The sequence below is a fragment of the Sesamum indicum genome, linkage group LG6 (assembly GCF_026168435.1).
Source record: "Sesamum indicum cultivar Baizhima isolate 11 linkage group LG6, ASM2616843v1, whole genome shotgun sequence".
NCBI classification, from domain to species: domain Eukaryota; kingdom Viridiplantae; phylum Streptophyta; class Magnoliopsida; order Lamiales; family Pedaliaceae; genus Sesamum; species Sesamum indicum.
Genome location: NC_142662.1, coordinates 27954997 through 27974162, shown reverse-complemented (window position 1 = coordinate 27974162; position 19166 = coordinate 27954997). Strand labels below are relative to the sequence as shown.

Here is a 19166-nt window from a genome sequence, read left to right as displayed (position 1 = left end):
TATACATTTTACCTGAGTGGGTTCTTAAGAATTGGGACGTGCATGGACCCATGCGGATACTAATTTTAAGAACCCACCATTAGTTCCATCTTTTATATTTTGGAATCCGAACCAACTCCGAATTCTATCGGGTTCTGGTCCAATTACCACCCGAGAACATCCCGTACCAATTCTGTAATATGAAAGCTATAATCAAAGAAAAAAGATGTTAAAAAGAATTTTAGTTAATTGAGTTTTAGGGTTAAGTTTGGGCCTACAGAAGAAAAATTTGAAAATAGAAGGAAACAAAAAAAGGACAATGATTCCTGTGTTGGGCCTTACAATGTGTTACAGTAAGATTCAGTAAAAAAAATATATCCATTGGTTGGGCCTTATAACGTGTTTTGAAGAAACATCATTTAATCGTTGGACTCTTTCAGCAAGGTTCAAGAAATGCAATATGACCGTTGGGTATTTTAACAAAACAATCTAAACAATACTGATAATAACATCTTTATCGTCCTCATTGTCGAGTATTTTGGTATGACTTTATAATTGATTGATGTTGAACAAATAATTAACAATAAATGAATAAAATAAGCTAATATTTTGTTAATGGTCAAACTTTAGCGCATTGCAATTTGGAGAAGTGAAGACAAACTAATAAGTGAAGAAAAGTTTTAAAATAATTAAATATATACATATATATATATATATATTACCAAGGTGGGTCTTTTAGGATCTAGGTCTCACTATGGACCTGGACATATCCTAATTTTAAGAACCCGCTACTTGTTCTGTTCTCCATTTTTTGAACCTGAACCCGCATGAGTTCTATCGGGTACCAGTTCAATTATCACCCCATAAACATTACGTACCATTTTGAAAATGTGAGTGAAAAAGCATGGGCCTGAGGGTAAATTGGGTATGAGAAGACAAACTTATAAATGAAGAAAAATTAATAATATAAATATATATATTGGGAAAATTGCATAATACCCCCTGTGTTATGCACAAAACTTACCTGTATTAAATAAATAGCCATAAAAGACCTGTGAATTTTGAAACCCTGCAAAAATCCAAAACTGACAGAAGGTGTTGTACACAGGGTGAAAATGAGAGTAGGGGCTTTTTTTTTTACCTTATTTCAGCCTTTCTGGTCCAAAATGCCCTTCTCCTCCAATACATACACACCTTAACATCTTCTCACAAACATACTACACAAAAATAGGATTTTAAGTGGGCAAATTTCCAATTTGCCCCTTTTATTTGAATATAAATAAAAATCACTTATGATATTATATATTATTAATTAAATTAAATTATTATTTAATTTAAATATATTTTAATATTTATTTATAAAATATACTATCTCAATATAACAATCCTAAAAATTATATCAGATTTTTTAACTTTTATAAAATGTTATAATAAAATTATTAATATATATTTAAAATAAATATTTAATATTTTTTACTTTTTCTAAATTTTGTTAAATTAAATAATTTTCTTTGAATATAAATAAAAAATCACTTACAATATTATATATTATTAATTAAATTAAATTATTATATAATTTAAATATATTTTAATATTTATATATAAAATATACTAAATAAATATAAAAATACCTAAAATTTATATCTTTTTTAACTTATATAAAATATTTTATTAAAACTATTAATATATATTTAAATTAAACATTTAATATTTTTTATTATTTTTAAATTTTATTAAATTAAATACTTTACTAAATTACTATTTAATTTAAATATATTTTAGTATTTATTTATAAAAATATACTAAACAAATATAAAAATACTTAAAAATTATACCAATTTTTTAACTTATATAAAATATTATACTAAATATTTTTTTATTATTTTTAAATTTTGTTAAATTAAATAATTTTTATTCTTCAACGTCATCTTCTTCGACGCCAACGAGTCGTCGACGGTAATAAAAATGGGCAAGATTGGTCTCGTTGGAATCTTCTCGACGAGAGGAGTCGAACGGTGGTAGTCTTAGTCCATGATTCATCCCAACAGCGGCAATCGACGGCGACAAATTTTACTGTAGAAATAAATTTAAACTTTTTGGATCTCAGCAAAAACTTGATGAAATGGGCAAGCTTGGTCCCATGTCGAAATTCATCCGGACGACGACGAATCGAAGCCAAGAAGTTTTGATGATCGTGCTCGGAGCCCAGTCTCTCCGGTCAATGAAAGTTCAATATGTTCGCCTTGAGGAGAGGATTCTAATGGTATAAGTCATGGCCGAAAATTCTTTCATACGACGCCGAAATCTTAGAGAGAAGATTTTGAAGAAATAGTATATATAATATATATACGTTATATATAATGTATATATAAATATATATAAATAAAAAATATATTTAAATTACTTATAGTCTGGACCGTTTATTTTTTTACATTCAAAGATCAATGGTTGTTATAAAAAGGGTATAACGGTCAATTTAGCAAAAACTTAACGCCGTTAGGGTTTATCTAACGGAAGGGGAGAGTATGAAACATGTTGAAAAACATAGGGTTTTTTTGCCTATTCTTTTAACATAGAGGGTTTTTAGCTAAATATTGAAAACATATGAGGGTTTTATGCAATTTTTCCATATATATTTTACCAGAGTGGGTTCTTAAGGATTGGGACATACATGGACCCATATGGATCCTAATTTTAAAAACCCACCATTAGTTCCATTTTTTATTTGTTTGAATTCGAACCAGCTCCACATTTTGTTGGGGTCTAGTCCAATTACCTTCCAGAAACATCCCGTATCAATTCTGTAATATGAAAAGCTATAACCAAAGAAAAAAGATGTGAAAAAGAATTTTGGTTAATTGGGTCTCAGGGTTAAGTTTGGACCTACAGAAGGAAAGTTTGAAAGTAGAAGGAAACAAAAAAAGGACAATGATTCATGTGTTGGGCTTTACAATGTGTTACAGTGAGATTCAATAAACAAAATATATCCGTTGGTTGGACCTAATAACGTGCTTTCAAGAAACATAATTTAACCGTTAGACTCTTTCAGCGAGGTTCAAGAAACGTAAAATGACTGTTGGGCCCAATTATATTATAAAAGTAAATCAAGATGGACGAAACAAATTTAGCGCTTAATAAGTTGGGAGCGCGGAGGATGCGGCTTCATATAGGTTTACTTTTGAATATCTATTTTCGAGTTGGGGGAGACCTTTCACTAGCGAGAACTCTTAGCCACTAGAGAGCCCTAACCTCCAGGAAGTCTACGGCTTTGAGGGTACCTGCTTTGAGGGACTTATTGGGGGGCTCGCGATTAAAATAGCGAGAACTCTTAGCCACTAGAGAGCCCTAACCTCCAGGAAGTCTACGGCTTTGAGGGTACCTGCTTTGAGGGACTTATTGGGGGGCTCGCGATTAAAATGTTGGGTGGCCTTGAACTCTTTATTTTTCTTAGGGTTGGGCCATATGCATCACATTTAGTGCTTTTAATATCAACCTCTATACCCTTGTAGATTTTTTAAAACATGTCATTTTTGGAAGTTGTCTATATATATACATTTTTCTTGATTTTTTTTCCTAGTAAAATGAAAAGAAAATTAAATATCCTTTCAATTCAAGAAGTTTAAAAATCAAAAACACTGAGTAATATATCCAATGCAAGAGAGATGACATTCATTTCTAATTGATTCACATATTAAATTAATTATTTATGATAGTAAAGTTATGAGATCAATTCTTTTCAAAATTTGTATTACCTATATTTTATTTTATATCAAAATCATTTTGCTTTAGAATAATTATGTTGATATTTGACATAATATTATAAAGTATTATAATACATATAAGAAGTTGTTCGATTTTGTCCCATGCAATAAATATATATAATCTAATTTTATCATATTTTAAAGTTTAAATTATAAAAGTAATTTGAGAAAATGCATCATATCTTCCACATATCCAAGTACATTGATCTCATGTCAAAAATAGAATACTTCTTTATAAAGACTCATTAAAAGATTAGAAACATATATATCTTTTTTATTTTGAATTGAATTCGGGCATAAAAATAATTATTCTCCAAATTACTGGTTCAAAACTTTTAAAATATTACATAAATTGAGACGCATGTGTATGAAATATAAATAAATTATTCAAACCTAATTTTTTATCTAAGTTATTAATTTAGTATGAATTATATTGAACATAATTAATTAAACTTGTACTCCTCAATAAATTACACATTGTCGAATTGTAATGATCTTTGTTGTGCTCTTCTAATTATATTATTTTTAGTTAAAAGTATTAGATCATTTCTGTTAATTATCAACTTATTTATCTCACTGAAAAATTAGATAGAATAATTATTAATCCCACGTGAATTTAATTGGATATATTTAGTCTCTATTTTCTTTATATATTTTTTTATTACATATAAAATAAAATTTATAAAAAAATTGGTATACTAATTTAATGTTTTAGTGACTTTTTGTATACCTATATTTTTGTTTATAAGGAATATAAATATGTGATGCTCATACTCTTAAAATAGTATATTTTTATGTATTTATATATAAAATGTAGACAAGATATATAAATATATAGATAAAATATTTGGATTTTAATTAAATCTAAATAATAGATTACATACAAAATTAATTAATAATTTTAGAACTCAATGAACCTATTTTATTAAATTTGTTACAAGATTGTACAAATTCAATGTTTTCAATTAATATATTTATTAAATTAAGTTAGACAAATTTTTAAAAACCATGTATGTTTTCTTTGTAGGCTTTTTATAAAAAACCATGTATGTTTACTGGGACTGTTCTCGAAGGTTTTGTTCAAATTTTTGGAACAAATTAATGCAAATTGATCCCGAGACCAAGAAATACTATGGTCAAGAAATCATCAATGAGATGGAGGAAAAATTACAAGAATATAAAGTTCTTACAGAAAAAGAAGAAAATCAAACACCCAATCCTTTTGAGCGTATCTCCTAAAGAATTCTGAATAAGAAAATGGGTAATCACGAAAGACCAAATGATTGAGGAATACCTCAAGCAAATGCAGAATGATTTGAAAAAGAATCTTTCAGGAATTGCTTCTCCCATGGAGACCTCAAGTAAAAATGGAGAAAATAAATTTTCTAGTCTAGCTGGGGAAGCTCAAAATCCATTTGAAGAATTTTCTCAAGAAGAATTTCTTGATAATCTATTTAAAGGAATCCGGGAGACATTAAAAGGAAAATAAAAAATGGACATTTCAGAATCATCTGAAGACAAAGAGGATCACAAGCAATCGGGATCAGAATCAGAAGGAAGTAGCTTCTCCAGATTTATGAAGAAATGAAGTGACAGCAGAGCAAGTCAACAGAATTGACCAAATGACACGTGTCGACAATGAGATGACACTTGACAGATGAAAGCCATGCGGACGTGAAAAATTGATTTCAAGTCCGAACCCACTGGTTATAAATATAACCTTCTCCCCCCTTTTTACAGATTCCTCGGAAGCCTTCATGTATTGAAGCTGAGGCACTTGCACTTGTAATTTCTTTCTCTTTCCTTAGTTATAAAAAGTTTCATTTGGCATAAGAAGAGTTACAAACCACCTGTAAGTTTTCTTATTTAACTTTTGCATTTGTTATTTTCATTCTTGTTTCTGTTTTTTGTTAGCCTAATGCAAGGTTAAATTGTTGCTGCTGAATTATTCAACTATAATAGAGATAGCATGGTTATATAGATGTATATATATATATATATAAAGAGTATTTTTCATTACTAATAAAGATAAGGAGAAATTGAAGGAACTTAATGATAAGGCTCCCTGGGTCGTCGGCTTAAACTATGGGTATGAATGAGGTCGGCCTTGCCATTACTGCCTGGTTTTGCCGTTTTTTGGCGCTAATTTTTGGGCTTTAGTGTGGTATTTTCTGACCAAAATTCATACCTATTAGTTTAAATCAATGTAAAAGGTTCCCAACTTAGTCTTTCCTTATGTTATTCGTTTCTCTTTATATTTATCATAATAAAAAATATTCTTTTTTATGCATTCCACCTAAATGGACAGTTTTCCCTACCGCCTACATGGTCGGATTTATCTTTTTACTGTTGTGCATTTCGCCTACATGGTCGGTTCTTCCTACCGCCTCATGGCTGGATTTAAATTTTCATGATTTTTCTTCGATCCTCCATGACCTTCAGTCATGGCTATATGGTATCAAAAAATATTATTATTATTATTATTATTTTAAATTATGAGATCAAATCATAAACTTTTTACATAGATATAGTTGAAATTAATATATATTCACAATCTGCAAAATTTATATATTTATAAATATTAGTATAACATTGATGTAATTATCATCTTACATTGTTGAACAACATGGGTTAATCGGACCATCAAAATTCAGATCAAACCGTTATATATGATAAAACTTACAAAAAAATACATTTGGTAAAATTTTAGACTTATTGGATATACAGATGTCGAGATATCGTATTCGGAACATAAATATAATCATTCAAGACGGTGTATCGTTGAATTAAGCCATGTGATTTTAAATTATACCGTCTGATATGATCTAATGGACACAGTCTTGTATATATTTAAATTTCGTATGAATCAGGTGTTCGAATTTTAAGATATCGTAATTATTGATTAAACTTTTTAATCTCATTATATATAATAAAATAATAATTAAAATTGTTCAACCATCATCATCATCATTATTATTATTGTTGTTGTTGTTGTTATTATTATGATTTTTAGATTAATTCATAGGAATTACTAAATTTTGACATAAATTTATAAATAATAAAAAATCATAAGTCAATTACTTATCAATTTAAAAAATGTTAACGTAATACAAATATATATTAAAATATAACATAAAGTTCTATATATAATATTAAACAATAATTTTAATTATAAAAAATATTATAATTTACTAAGTTGTTGATTAAATTTATTTTTGTATAAAGATTTAATGTATAAATAAAAGTATCATAATTTATTATTATCTAAAATAAAATGTATAATATTGATTAATAATTATAATATGTGGTCAATTTTGATTATAAAACTGATTAAATATTAAATATAAAATTAAATATATAAAGAATTCAAAAATAAAATATAAAAAAAATAAAAAATATTCACCAGCTCGCGAGCCGATGAACAGCCTTTTTTGAGCTCGAGCTCGAGCTCGAACTTGAATTTTTCAAACTCACGGACTAGCTCGACTCATTTGCCACCCTAGACACAATCTCGAGGAATGGACAACTTTGGCGAAGTTATGGAATTGGTCTTGGGACAAAGCCCTTAATTGTTAAGAGTTAGTGACCAATAATATCGCTCGCTCTCAGGCCCTTAAAATTGTGGATGAAAATCCATATGCAATTCGAGATGTATTTTGTTGACCATCTATACAACATAGAGTCCACAAAGTGGTCCTACTGAAGGAAATTAACCCATTTGCAGCCAGGCCTTCTTAAGTTGAATATCTGCATGTTCTACTAAACACTCAACCCTCAACAAACAAAAATGCGTGCATAATCCCGCGACACACTGAACCTGACTAGTCTTAAGAAGGTAACAGGCTGTACAGCTTTTTCCTTTTCCTTGGATGAGTATCCCCCACAATTTTGTTGAAGAGCATGGTTGATTATTCAAATCCAATTTTTCTACAATTTCTTCGGAGGTTTCTGGTTCACCTAATGGAGTCGTAAGTTCTTCCACTAAGATAACACCATTTGGGATGCCGCGTCCTCCTCTCCATTTTTCTTGAATCATGGGCCAGTTATCTGCTATAGCCTTTTCTTTAACCGTTTTAATCCTCATCTTTGGTGTAGATCCGTCTCCATTAGTACCGTTGCCATTACAGTAGATGTGGACAAGAAAAGGGGCTTCATCAAGATTATGAACAATCTGCAAACAGTGGAAGCGCATAGACGAGGTTAGGTCGGTCAAACCTTTGTGGCGTGGTGAACAATGCAAGTACGTGGAAGTGATATTACATAGGTCGTCGTGCGGATGGAATATGGAAAATAAAACTAAGGAGAAGGAAAAAGATAAATTTAATTCTTACAGAAATTATGTAGTCACCTCAACTGCAGAATCTCTGACCCATTGATCAAGTTTTTGAGAATTAATATATTCTTCCTCCTCCTCCTCCTCCATAGCCTGATCTTGCTTGAGTAGAGGGTGAACGTGGTAACTGTTTGTCTGGTGTGATTGGGAGATCGAATCAAGATCGCCGATATGATGAAACAGAGATGATCTTGGGGACTTGTTGATTGAGCTAATGAGGTCCATAAATGGCGGACCGGGAGTTAGAAGGTTTTTCCTGTACAAAATACTTTTGAGTTTGGATTTGCGAGAAGAATGACTCGCTGCAAACCAAGTGCGACCTGGATGTCTTTTTTGTGGACAGCTAATTTTATGTGGACAGGAATAAGCATAACCCCCCCGGGCGGGCTTTAAAGATGTCATCGCCTGCTGCACCTTCCGCCCTGACCTTGAACTGAATGGCGAGAGAGGCAGCACCCGAGGATTTTTGAGGCGGAAAAGTAGCCCTTCTTCTTCTCTCCCGGTAATTAAATCAGGATTTGCGATTGTAAGTTGGTAGTTATAGCAAGTCCGATGTGGCACGCCATACCTCCACCGCTTGCTTACACGTTCTCGCGCACGGCAAACTCGCGCCGACCTCGCCTATCTCCTGCCACGTCAACTATTATTCCACGTCTACCCTTTCGGCCAAATTCCTTTTTTTTTCTTCTTTACAGGTTTTCCTATTACTCCAAAAAAAAAAGGAGTGTTTTAAAATTATTTTGAGTATGTTGAATTTCAAAAAGTTGCAGTTTTTCACTGTAAAGAACGCATTCATATATGTAACACCACTCAAAACTAAAAAAGCAGTAAATTCAATAGGGAGATGATAGATGGTATCTCAACTACTGTTTCAAAAGATTAATGGTACACATATTATTGTTAATTAGTTATATATCCGTGTTCATGTTCCATATACTGATACATAAATAAATAATAAATTCAAGCGAGGTTATAACCTCCCTTAATAAACTAATCTAGACTTAAGTAACTTGCATATTAGATTGCAATATGTTAAAATTTTAAGTCTATTTCTTCTATTTTTCAAGTTTACGTGCACTTCATGCATGCATTTTCGTTAGTGTTTGACGATAATTTAATGATTGGAATCATCTGTATTAAAAATTAATAAATTCAAGAACTAAAAGTGTAATTCATGAAATAAGAAGGATCAAAATTATTTCAATGGTATTGTTATTAGAAAAAAAAATTAATTTTCTAAACTACTGATTAAAGACAAACAAATATCATTCACCAAATTTAATAAAAAGTTCGTGACAACAATGACATGGGAATGAGGAGAGGCAGTGTGAGGTCATCGGCTGAGGGGACAACGACGACGCAAAGAAACGGTATTCTTTTGGTTCTTGTTCTCGAGGAGAAAGGAAATAAATGGAGTCGGATGGTGGAAATGGTGGAGAAAGATAAGGCACCAATGTGAAGGATTGGGAAATTCGTAGACTTAAACCTATGCTTTGGAATAAAAAAGCGTCATAATAAAAAATTTGCAAATAACTCATTTATATATATGTAACGTCCGTAGAATTTTTCACGTAATTAGAAGACTAATTGGTAATTATTAGAAACTTAAATTTAATTATTAAATAAATTATAGATTGAATTTGGAATATAATAACACTTGAACGGATTAAATTGGAGTTCGTTATAATATTTGGTGCAAATTATAGTAATCAAGAAAATGAAAAGGATATAATTGGTATTTTAAGAAAAGTTTAATTAAATATAAAATAATAATAATGTTTTATGTACATAAATAATTAATATATTTATATATATATATATAATGAATGAGGAGAGAGAGAGTTTGAAGTGAGGCGGTGGGTCCTCTTCTTTACTCCATCTCATTTTAAAAAACACACACACTCACAAAACACACACAGCAATGCGCACACACACACCTTTATAGAAATTGCAATTTTCTCTCGGACAACAGGAAGAAAAACAGAGGTAAGAAATTGCATTTTAATTTTTATTAATTCATATAATTATATTATTCAATTAGTTCATTTATTAAATGTTGATTATATTGAGCGGTGAACTATTTAATCGGAGTATTTTATGATTTTGACTATTTAAATTAGTATCGTATTAAATATCACAATTGCTATAAAAATGATATAGTTGAGCAATTAAATTATTTGATTTGTTAGATTTAATTATCCTTATAGTTAATTTTTACAATTCCATTGGAATGATTAACCAAATATGTAATTCTATGTATTGTTGCTTAATTAAATTGTATAGCAACGGTAAATTGACAGAAAATTCATAGAAATACTTCGGAAGTTATATTTTAGGAATATTATGTTATTAAAGAGAAAAATGAGGTTTCAATGGTAATATAATTTACGAATGTTATTAAAAATGATAGTTATAAATATATAAGGGGTTTGATTAAGTGAATTCTTATGAATTATTTGGTAAATTAAATATATTGATTATACGTATTATAATTTATTATAGGACGTGACGACAAGGTAGAGGGTTGAGCAGTCCCTCGTAAAATAGAAGCATTTTGGGATATAAGGTAAGTATAGCTAATTGGATTTATATATATATATATATATGTGTGTGTGTGTGTGTGTAGTATTGTATATATTATATATATTGGTTTCTTGGATGCGATCATGGACTTGGCTTTATATTATTATACGTGGCTTTCGTATATTGATTGTTTACATAATTAGTTGTGGATTATTTGAATATTGGTGAAATTGTTACTATGTGGTGTGTGATGGTAATGTAGAGATATGCGGGATATGATTATGTGATAATCATATAATTGATTGTTGATGAAATCTAATTGGGAGTTGTTATTGAGAAAGTGATTATTATAAGGAATAGAATGACGATTGTGAATGGAAATAAAAGATGATGCTTACCTAGTTGGAAACACAGTCAATGGTTTATGAAAATGTGATTGATATCGAGATATGAAAAATATGTGAATTAAGCTAGATACCATGGCGCGTAGGGTACCGAGGTATTCCGGGGCAGCAGGGAATATCCTGTGCTTGTTAGCTACACACTGGGGTGGTGTGGGGGTACCATGTTGTGATGTCCTGTGCTATATTGCTACACAGCTGAAGTAAAAGAGTGTGGGGATATCACACAACGAGTATCCTGTGCTGTATATGATATGATGATGGCCGGCGAGACCATTGACTGATGTACTCTAGTTAGAGTAAGTGGGGCCCTTAACTAATAAACGATAACGAATGAATATTATGTCGTGGATTGATTTACAGCTGTGAGTATGTATTGTTGCTTATATCTGATGTTGTTGTATGATGAATGACTGTTGTCGGTATGACTGCATGTACATGAATTTTTGTTTGTGTATATATATAAATTGATCAGCTATACTTATTGAGTAGGCAGCTCATTCCTTGCCACGTACTTTTCAGGAGATAGGTCACACTAATGAGCCACATTGGACTTTGAGCGGTGCCGTCGTCTTTATTAGGTGGGTCAGCCGTGACTTCTGAAGTCAGAGTTTTGATTATTGGGTTGTTAAATATTCTGGTCTTTTGTCGGGATTTGTATTTTAAGTTGCGGTATGATATTCCTTGAGGTTATGTACATGAGGACATCTAGTGGGGGTAAATTTGAACTTTTGGTGATATCTAATACCTTTTGTGGTATATATATTATGCTGATAAATTAGAATTTATTTTATGAGTTGAAAGAGAATTACTTATAAAATGAGTTCTGATTAAAGAAAGGATGAAATAGTAATAATTAGATGTAGCGAGTAGGGGGCGCTACAATATCTCATAAGTATCATTAAAAATATAAATAAATAAAATACAAAGTCTCATTAAATATAATATATTATTTGAAATATTAAATTAATTAGATGTTTACTGTTGTATGGACATGTTTATATATTTGGATATCTATCAAAGTAGCATAAAAATTGGAGACATAGATCAAATAATAGCGTACAGCATATAGTATTATCTAGCCAATGAGGTCTAGCTAGCCCCATTTTAGAGATAATGGTTCAAACCCTATTTTATGCGTGGGATGTTATATTTATTGAATAGTAGGTGTTGTTTCTACTTTAAATAGTATGTGTCAATATTATTGATCAGGATTGTTGTAATGGTTTTCGTTAGATATCAAAATTCGATAAGAATGATTGTAATCAATTTATTTCAAGATATTGATGTTTGTTAGGAATGATTCTAATCAATTTATTTCAATTAAAAATAGTTCATCACTCCTATTTAAAAAAAAAAGTATATAGAATTAACTAATATTTTATACTTATAGTGATTTGCATCGAAATATGCGATCTCTCTGGCAAATCAAGCACGTCACGTTTCCGCCCCAAATCGTAAATGGGTCATGAGAAATAAACACGTGTTGATGTACGTTAGACTAGTCGGGTTCATCCCCAGTTAAAACCCTTTGACGCTCAAATTAGTTCAAATCAAGATAGAAATATGCGATCTACAAGTTCAAAGGTGAATAAAATAAATGTACATTACCTCATATGATTTATATTTGAAGTATTTATAGACCCCTGGTATACAATACGCCACATGTCATCATCTGAGCGTTCGTTGCTCTTAATAACACGGTGGAGCATCAAGTCGTTCAAAAAGGGTAGCTTTTTCGGGTCAACGAGCGGATCTGGGCTCCGAAGACCCAACTCGTGTATCTTATGCGTGGGTCCTTGGTTTACCTTAGGAGAAGATGAACAGTCACGTTCTTCAGTTTGTAACATGGATCTTCGTTGGTATGTGAAACATGTCCTCATCTCCTACATTTTCACTAGGCGTGCATCTCAACACTCTTTCCTATAAATAAGCACCTTTCAAAATTAACGATCCCCATCATTGCTTCTGCTAGCCGCCAGTCTCTACCTCCAGAGTCTTGATATCGACTATCCTACTGAAGGTACTCATGCCTTTCTCTAATTCCGATTTTAGTCTAATTCTGGGTCTTTCGCGACCTCTCCTCACTTTGGATGTGTTGTTCCTATTCCCGTTCCTATTCTTGTTTCCCCATAAGAAATTTCTCCAACTCTTCAAAGCATAATATTTCGAATTCTGAGTCTTTATATTTTCAAAATTCTTATGGGGGTTTTCCCGACGAGTCAAACCCTCTATCATAAAGAGGCTAAAGAGTTGTCTCCTCCAACGAAGGATATAATGTTTATGTAATATTTCATATATTTCTTCAACAAGAGTAAGACTTCTGTTCAACTTATTTGTCAAAAATTATATTAAGTCCTTATATTAGAATTTCTTTTACGCCCTAAGATACGAAACGAAATAGGGTTGTGATGTTTGTTGCTGAAGGAGCCTAGTGCCTGCGAACCATCTACTGTGGTAGTGTGGTTGAAGGAAGTCCATAAAACCGAGAACTTGAATACCATAAAACAAGGCGGTCAAAATAAGGTATGAATTTATGAGGATTTAATTTATTTGGAAAGCATGTTAGGCCTAATTCTGAGCATAAAAGATAGATTATCAAAGAATAGCAAAGGGATTTGATTAAAGGGTCAATACTGTTAAAATTCTGAAAACTTTGGGTGTATAGATGTACTTCATAGTCAATTCGCAATCAAAGCGCGTGTGATTCAATTTCTGCATGAAGGAATTTTTTAGAACTTTATTTTATATCATGAAGATAATTGATACTTTAATTTTTTATGAAAAGGTTTTTTAAATATTTTTATTAATACATGGGGTCCCTGGATTTTTTCGGGACTAAAACTATAACCCTATGTTTTGTTTTGTGTCTGCACACCTTCACTAGGTGCAGTAATTAATTTTGATTTTTTCTTTTCTTTATTCTCTCTTTTTTTAAGATTTCTTTTCTCTCTCTTATTTCTTTTCTGTCACCGTGTGCAGCTTTTTCTCTTTCTTTTCTTTAATCTTCCTTCTTTCTTCTCTCTCTCTCTCTCCTTTTTTTTAATGTTTTTTTATTAATATTTACTATCAATGCTACTTGGTTAAAATATTTAAAACGTTTATACCAAACGGAAATATTGTAGCAGTTACGTACACTACTGACAATATATCAGTACTATATACCTAATTCGTATTTTTATTACTTCAATTATCTATTAGAATTTATCAGTTCATATATGAAAGTCTAATGAATGTATTTTCAACATGTTATATAGTGCATTTAACGTTTGATTACAAATTTTTTCAACTTAAACCATTTAAATCTTTTGTACTCGTAATTTTTCCTATTTCAATGAAATATTTGAGAAATTTGAAAAGTGAGGACAATATACCAATAATACATACTTGATTCTAGATTTTTTATTTAAATTTTATATATTATGTTTTTTCATTCCAAAGATAAAGTCTAACAAAATCATTTTGGAGACAATACTACAATGTATTTAATTATGCATTAAAATTATAATTATTATTTAAAATATAAAAAGAAATGCCTTAATAAAAAAAATTACTTAACATAAATATATATATATTATATTTCACTAACAAACAAAATACTATATACATACACATATATATTAATAAATATATATATTAAAAAACATGATTTGACAATGAACAGTAACTCCTGTCTCCCAAATTTCAATATCAAACCTACACCACTTATTTTATAATATTTTATATTATATTAAAATATAAATTCGAAGATAACATATATCTCAAAACAAAATCACCCAAAATATTAATACAAACATAATGTAATTATCTCTCCTTTTATGCAAGACGCCTGACGTCAGTTGAGGCCAATAATTGATCGTCATAGATAGATGCGCCTAAGATAACATCTCCTTTCACTGTTTCTTGCCCAGACGACTCTTGGCAGTCAATCTCGAGGGACGAATGGCAGCAACGTCCGGGGTTAGAATCTGCTTGTTGATCGTCCTTCTACTTCTAGAGGTTATCTTCGCGATTCAGCTACAGGTTTACAGTCCTTTCCCTTTTTCCGGCTCGTTTACTGCCTTTCATGCTTCCATGTTCAAATCCAACTCACCTGGCATCTTACATCGCTTGCTGTTTAGAGCTTCTATAATCGGTGAAATGTTTTCTTCGACCATTTCTTCGATTTAGTTTAATGTAGACCAAGTATATAGTTCGTGTGCAATTAGGCCAAACTTGGATTCGGATATGGCAGCAATAATATGTAATTTAAGTCAATTTATTTATGGGGTTCAGGTTAAAACATGCTCAGCTTCAGTTTCCTGAGAACTTTGTGTTCAACCCTCTTACTGGAACATATTTTTTCATTTCTCTTGTTTATCTTCCTAGGTCTGTTCAGGATGTTAGCTAGAATTAAAAGAAGGGATCAGTTCTTAACTATTTCAGCTGTAGATGAACTCTCATTGCCCTGCTTTCAAAAGAACTGTTTAAACTTTGAAACTCTCTTCAGTCAAACACAAATATTTTAATTTAGCACATGATGAAATATTATATATTTTAAAAAAAGATATGAGAACGGGAAATTTAATTTTAAGACTTTCGACGATTTAAATAACAGTGATTAATTTTATGAGAAGTATTTCACAAATCATCTTTTTGAATGCGTATTATAAGATAAAAATGAAACCGAATCTTTCGCCCTTTTCAGTTACTTGAGAGAACATGGATTAAATATGAAAAAAATGTATAGTAACAAAACAATTAGCTTTTAAAATGCAAAAGTTTTAAAAATAACTAAAAGATCACAACTGAACTTCAATGTACATCTACTAAACAAAGAGTATAAACTATTTTTGCTGTGAAGACTGAGTACTTTTGGAAACATTAAGCGAAGTCACCCTTTAAATACACTATGCTCAAAATAAATGTGAGAACAAAATCTAAAATATGAAGTTCAAAATATATAAAAGATTTTATTATTAATTGATAATCTATGTTCTTTACATCATTTAGGGACTTTGCTCCTAAAACTTACTAGAATTTTTTACTATAACACGAGAGGGAGGTACTCCAATAATTACAAACTTCAGAAGAGTGGATGCGAAAACTTTTAATGTCATGGGAGGTGGATGTAAATAATCCATGTATTTATAATTATATCAAGTATCCAGAGTTGCTCCAAAATCCTGTGCTGCAGGTCAGTGAAGGGAAGACGGATCTTCAACTAAAAGTTAACAGTAGGATCCTTCAGGTACTTGTACAAACTCAAAAAGAAGTACCTTTTTCATTTTTGTAGTCAGGTTGAACAGCAAATCACCATGCAGGAATCCGTTATTGAATTAATTAATGATAATGCTCAAGCCGGATGGAAAGCTGCTATGAACCCTCGATTTACCAACTATACTGTAAGTTCCTACTAAAATACCTTACCAAGAATTAGATATCTTATCGACTTATTCTAATAGACCTTCCACGACAACACTTAACTCCACTTTCCCCCAACAAAATACAAATAAATAATATACATGACAAAGTCATTGATAATAATTGATCCGCAGGTTGGCCAATTTATGCACCTTCTTGGAGTTAAACCGATCCCAGATGGTGATTTGAAGGGAATTCCTGTTGTTACTCACAGAAAAGGTCTGAAGTTGCCAAAAAAGTTTGATGCACGAACAGTTTGGCCCCAATGCAGCACAATCGGGAAAATTCTTGGTCAGTTATCTGATCTTTATTCTTATGTTTTCTGTCAGATACGTGCTAATGCCTTTTGTTCTTCTCCCTTCCCTGTCTGATTCGTCTTCATTCAAAACATCTCAAATCAAAGATCAGGTAACTTGCTTCAGTTCTCTGTCACTTTCTTTCTTTATTCTCAGACAGAATATGCAGATTCTTACCTGACCCAGGTTTCTACTTGTTAGGGACATTGTGGTTCTTGTTGGGCTTTTGGTGCTGTTGAGGCTCTGTCTGATCGCTTCTGCATTCACTTTGGCATGGTTAAGTGATAAACCTCAAATCTCCATTCTTGGTCAACAACTTATATTTGTAAAAGAATTATAAGCATAAGCATAACTATTGAATACATTCTCTGTTTTGTAGAATATCTCTCTCTCAGTCAATGATCTTTTAGCATGCTGCGGCTTTATGTGTGGTGATGGTTGTGATGGAGGCTATCCCATATCAGCATGGCGATACTTTGTCCATACTGGTGTTGTGACTGAAGAGGTAGCATTCTCTGTTGCAAGAAACAGGAGTCATATTGTTTAGAATGTCATCAGAACATGTCGACTGACCAAGTATAGATAACTAAATGCATCTATTGTTATGCAACAAAGTTAGTTTTCCATTGACAACTGCCAGTCCCTAGATATAGCCGCTTCCTCATGGCTGTTCATCAATTTGAATTTGTACTATGTGCATATGCGTATGCTAGAGATTGATGAAGTTTCTCTCTGGCAGTGTGATCCTTACTTTGATAATATTGGATGCTTCCACCCGGGTTGTGAGCCTGTATACCCCACCCCTGTGTGCGAGAAGAGATGCAAAAAAGGAAACATGCTCTGGGAAGAGTCAAAGCACTTTGGTGTCGATGCATATAGGATTAGTTCGGATCCCTATAGTATAATGGCAGAAATTTTCATGAATGGACCAGTTGAGGTTTCTTTCACTGTCTACGAGGTAAAAGGGATGTAAACTTCTGATTATTCAGTTTTGAGTAAGATACAGAATTCTGATTGATATTCTTGTTACTCATCAGGATTCCTTACTGCTTTAATATTTGTCTTTGAGGCAGCTTAAATTTCATTGTTAACTCAAATCTATGTTAAACTCGAGAATATTATTTGGCAAGTTAATTTGGCCTTTTCTCCCTTGATTGCAGGATTTTGCTCATTACAAGTCAGGAGTTTACAAGCACATAACAGGCGATAAGATGGGAGGTCATGCTGTTAAGCTAATAGGTTGGGGAACTAATGATGATGGGCAGGACTACTGGGTAACTATTGGCCGTTTAAAGATCTTTAAGATTCAAATTTGACAGTATAGCTGGATGGTACACTTACTTTTTACTCGTCTTGCAGCTTTTAGCAAATCAGTGGAACAGAAGCTGGGGTGATGTATGTAATCTGTTGAAACATTCAAGATCTTTACTTGTCGCTTAAGCTGAAATGAGGAAATTTGTCCATCATATGTTAACACACTGTAATTGTGGGTCTTCAGTTGTACTTTTAAGATGGATGTTGGAACTCTTTTGGTTGGGCAATTACTCCTGCATAATCATACGACTGAAGATAGAAAATATTATGTCCTTTCTTTTAGTCTTTGCTGTTCAGTTCTTGTGTTGAATATGAGGCAATTTTTAATATTGAATAACTTATTGGTTGACAGGATGGATACTTCATGATCAGAAGAGGAACAAATGAGTGTGGCATTGAAGTAGGTGCTGTGGCAGGATTACCTTCGACAAGAAACTTGATCATTGAGCATGGCCATGTGGATGTATCACGTGATGCCTCAGTTTGAGACCAAGGATCACTAGGACACTTGATTTGATATATGGCAAAATGGACATGGATGTTGTGTTGTTCTAGGACTTTGTGTTAAATGCTGCATTGTTCTAGGAATTTGTGTTAAAGGCCGAAAGAATAACGAGCATGCTCTACTGTTGGGGTTTGATGAGCATCAGTTGCATTGTTTCTTTGTTAGGAACTGTTATAACATTGTCCAGATATAGTTATGATGGAAAAGGTTGTCTTCTCTCTTTTGTTTTCCTATTTTCTTATGCTTCTTCTTTTTCATATTCTGGGTCGTCCGAGCTCTATGTTGTTCGGATAAATCATAGGGTTTTGTCAGGCACTTCAAACAAACAACCGACATGTTTTAACAATAGCAATTACAGCCTATGAAGTATGATCTAGTCTCGGAGTATTGCACCTTGCACAGAGTATCCTGCTGCACGATCCCTTGGATAAACACACAAATATGACTCCTAAAGAAGTACTCCCTTGCCGGGGAAAGACAAATTTATATGAACATGCGGATTTTAGATATTATTATTCAATACCTGTAGACTTTTATGCATCTATGGAGAATCAGAGCAATTCTTTTTTTGAAAAAATCAAAACTAATAATTGAGTTGAAAGCCATATAATAGTCAAAACTCAAAAGCAAAAAGGGAACTGTGGTACAAGT

General features: G+C 31.8%; 1 protein-coding gene and 2 long non-coding RNA genes across 4 annotated transcripts; 2 read left to right on the top strand and 1 right to left on the bottom strand.

The window, feature by feature from the left end:
• Positions 1 to 7335: 7335 nt before the first annotated feature.
• LOC105162974 (uncharacterized) lies at positions 7336 to 8912 on the bottom strand. Of its 2 annotated transcripts, none has more exons than XR_847884.3 (2): positions 8072 to 8912; positions 7336 to 7911 (listed from the first exon to the last, which is right to left on the bottom strand). It is a non-coding gene; the product is annotated as an uncharacterized LOC105162974 (long non-coding RNA). The 2 variants fall into 2 exon arrangements; XR_016065783.1 differs by having other exon boundaries at positions 8089 to 8912.
• A 1065-nt stretch (positions 8913 to 9977) lies between these two features.
• LOC148787974 (uncharacterized) lies at positions 9978 to 11756 on the top strand. The gene is made up of 3 exons (XR_016066150.1): positions 9978 to 10059; positions 10576 to 10639; positions 11520 to 11756. It is a non-coding gene; the product is annotated as an uncharacterized LOC148787974 (long non-coding RNA).
• Positions 11757 to 14853: 3097 nt separating this feature from the next.
• LOC105162975 (Cysteine proteinases superfamily protein) lies at positions 14854 to 18731 on the top strand. Its single transcript, XM_088881936.1, has 10 exons — positions 14854 to 15020; positions 16174 to 16227; positions 16301 to 16381; positions 16535 to 16717; positions 16898 to 16972; positions 17076 to 17201; positions 17436 to 17654; positions 17857 to 17970; positions 18056 to 18091; positions 18363 to 18731. The coding sequence occupies exons 1-10, from the start codon at positions 14940 to 14942 to the stop codon at positions 18495 to 18497; spliced, it is 1104 nt and encodes a 367-aa protein (XP_088738062.1). The 5' UTR covers positions 14854 to 14939; the 3' UTR covers positions 18498 to 18731.
• The last annotated feature ends 435 nt before the right edge of the window (positions 18732 to 19166 follow it).

Bases quoted from the DNA above. Each gene is read 5' to 3' on its own strand.
- LOC105162975 (XM_088881936.1), top strand. From the start codon at position 14,940: ATGGCAGCAACGTCCGGGGTTAGAATCTGCTTGTTGATCGTCCTTCTA. The intron at 16,382-16,534 runs GTAAGTTCCTAC...ATTGATCCGCAG, and splicing joins CTCGATTTACCAACTATACT to GTTGGCCAATTTATGCACCT. The intron at 16,973-17,075 runs GTTAAGTGATAA...TCTGTTTTGTAG, and splicing joins TCTGCATTCACTTTGGCATG to AATATCTCTCTCTCAGTCAA.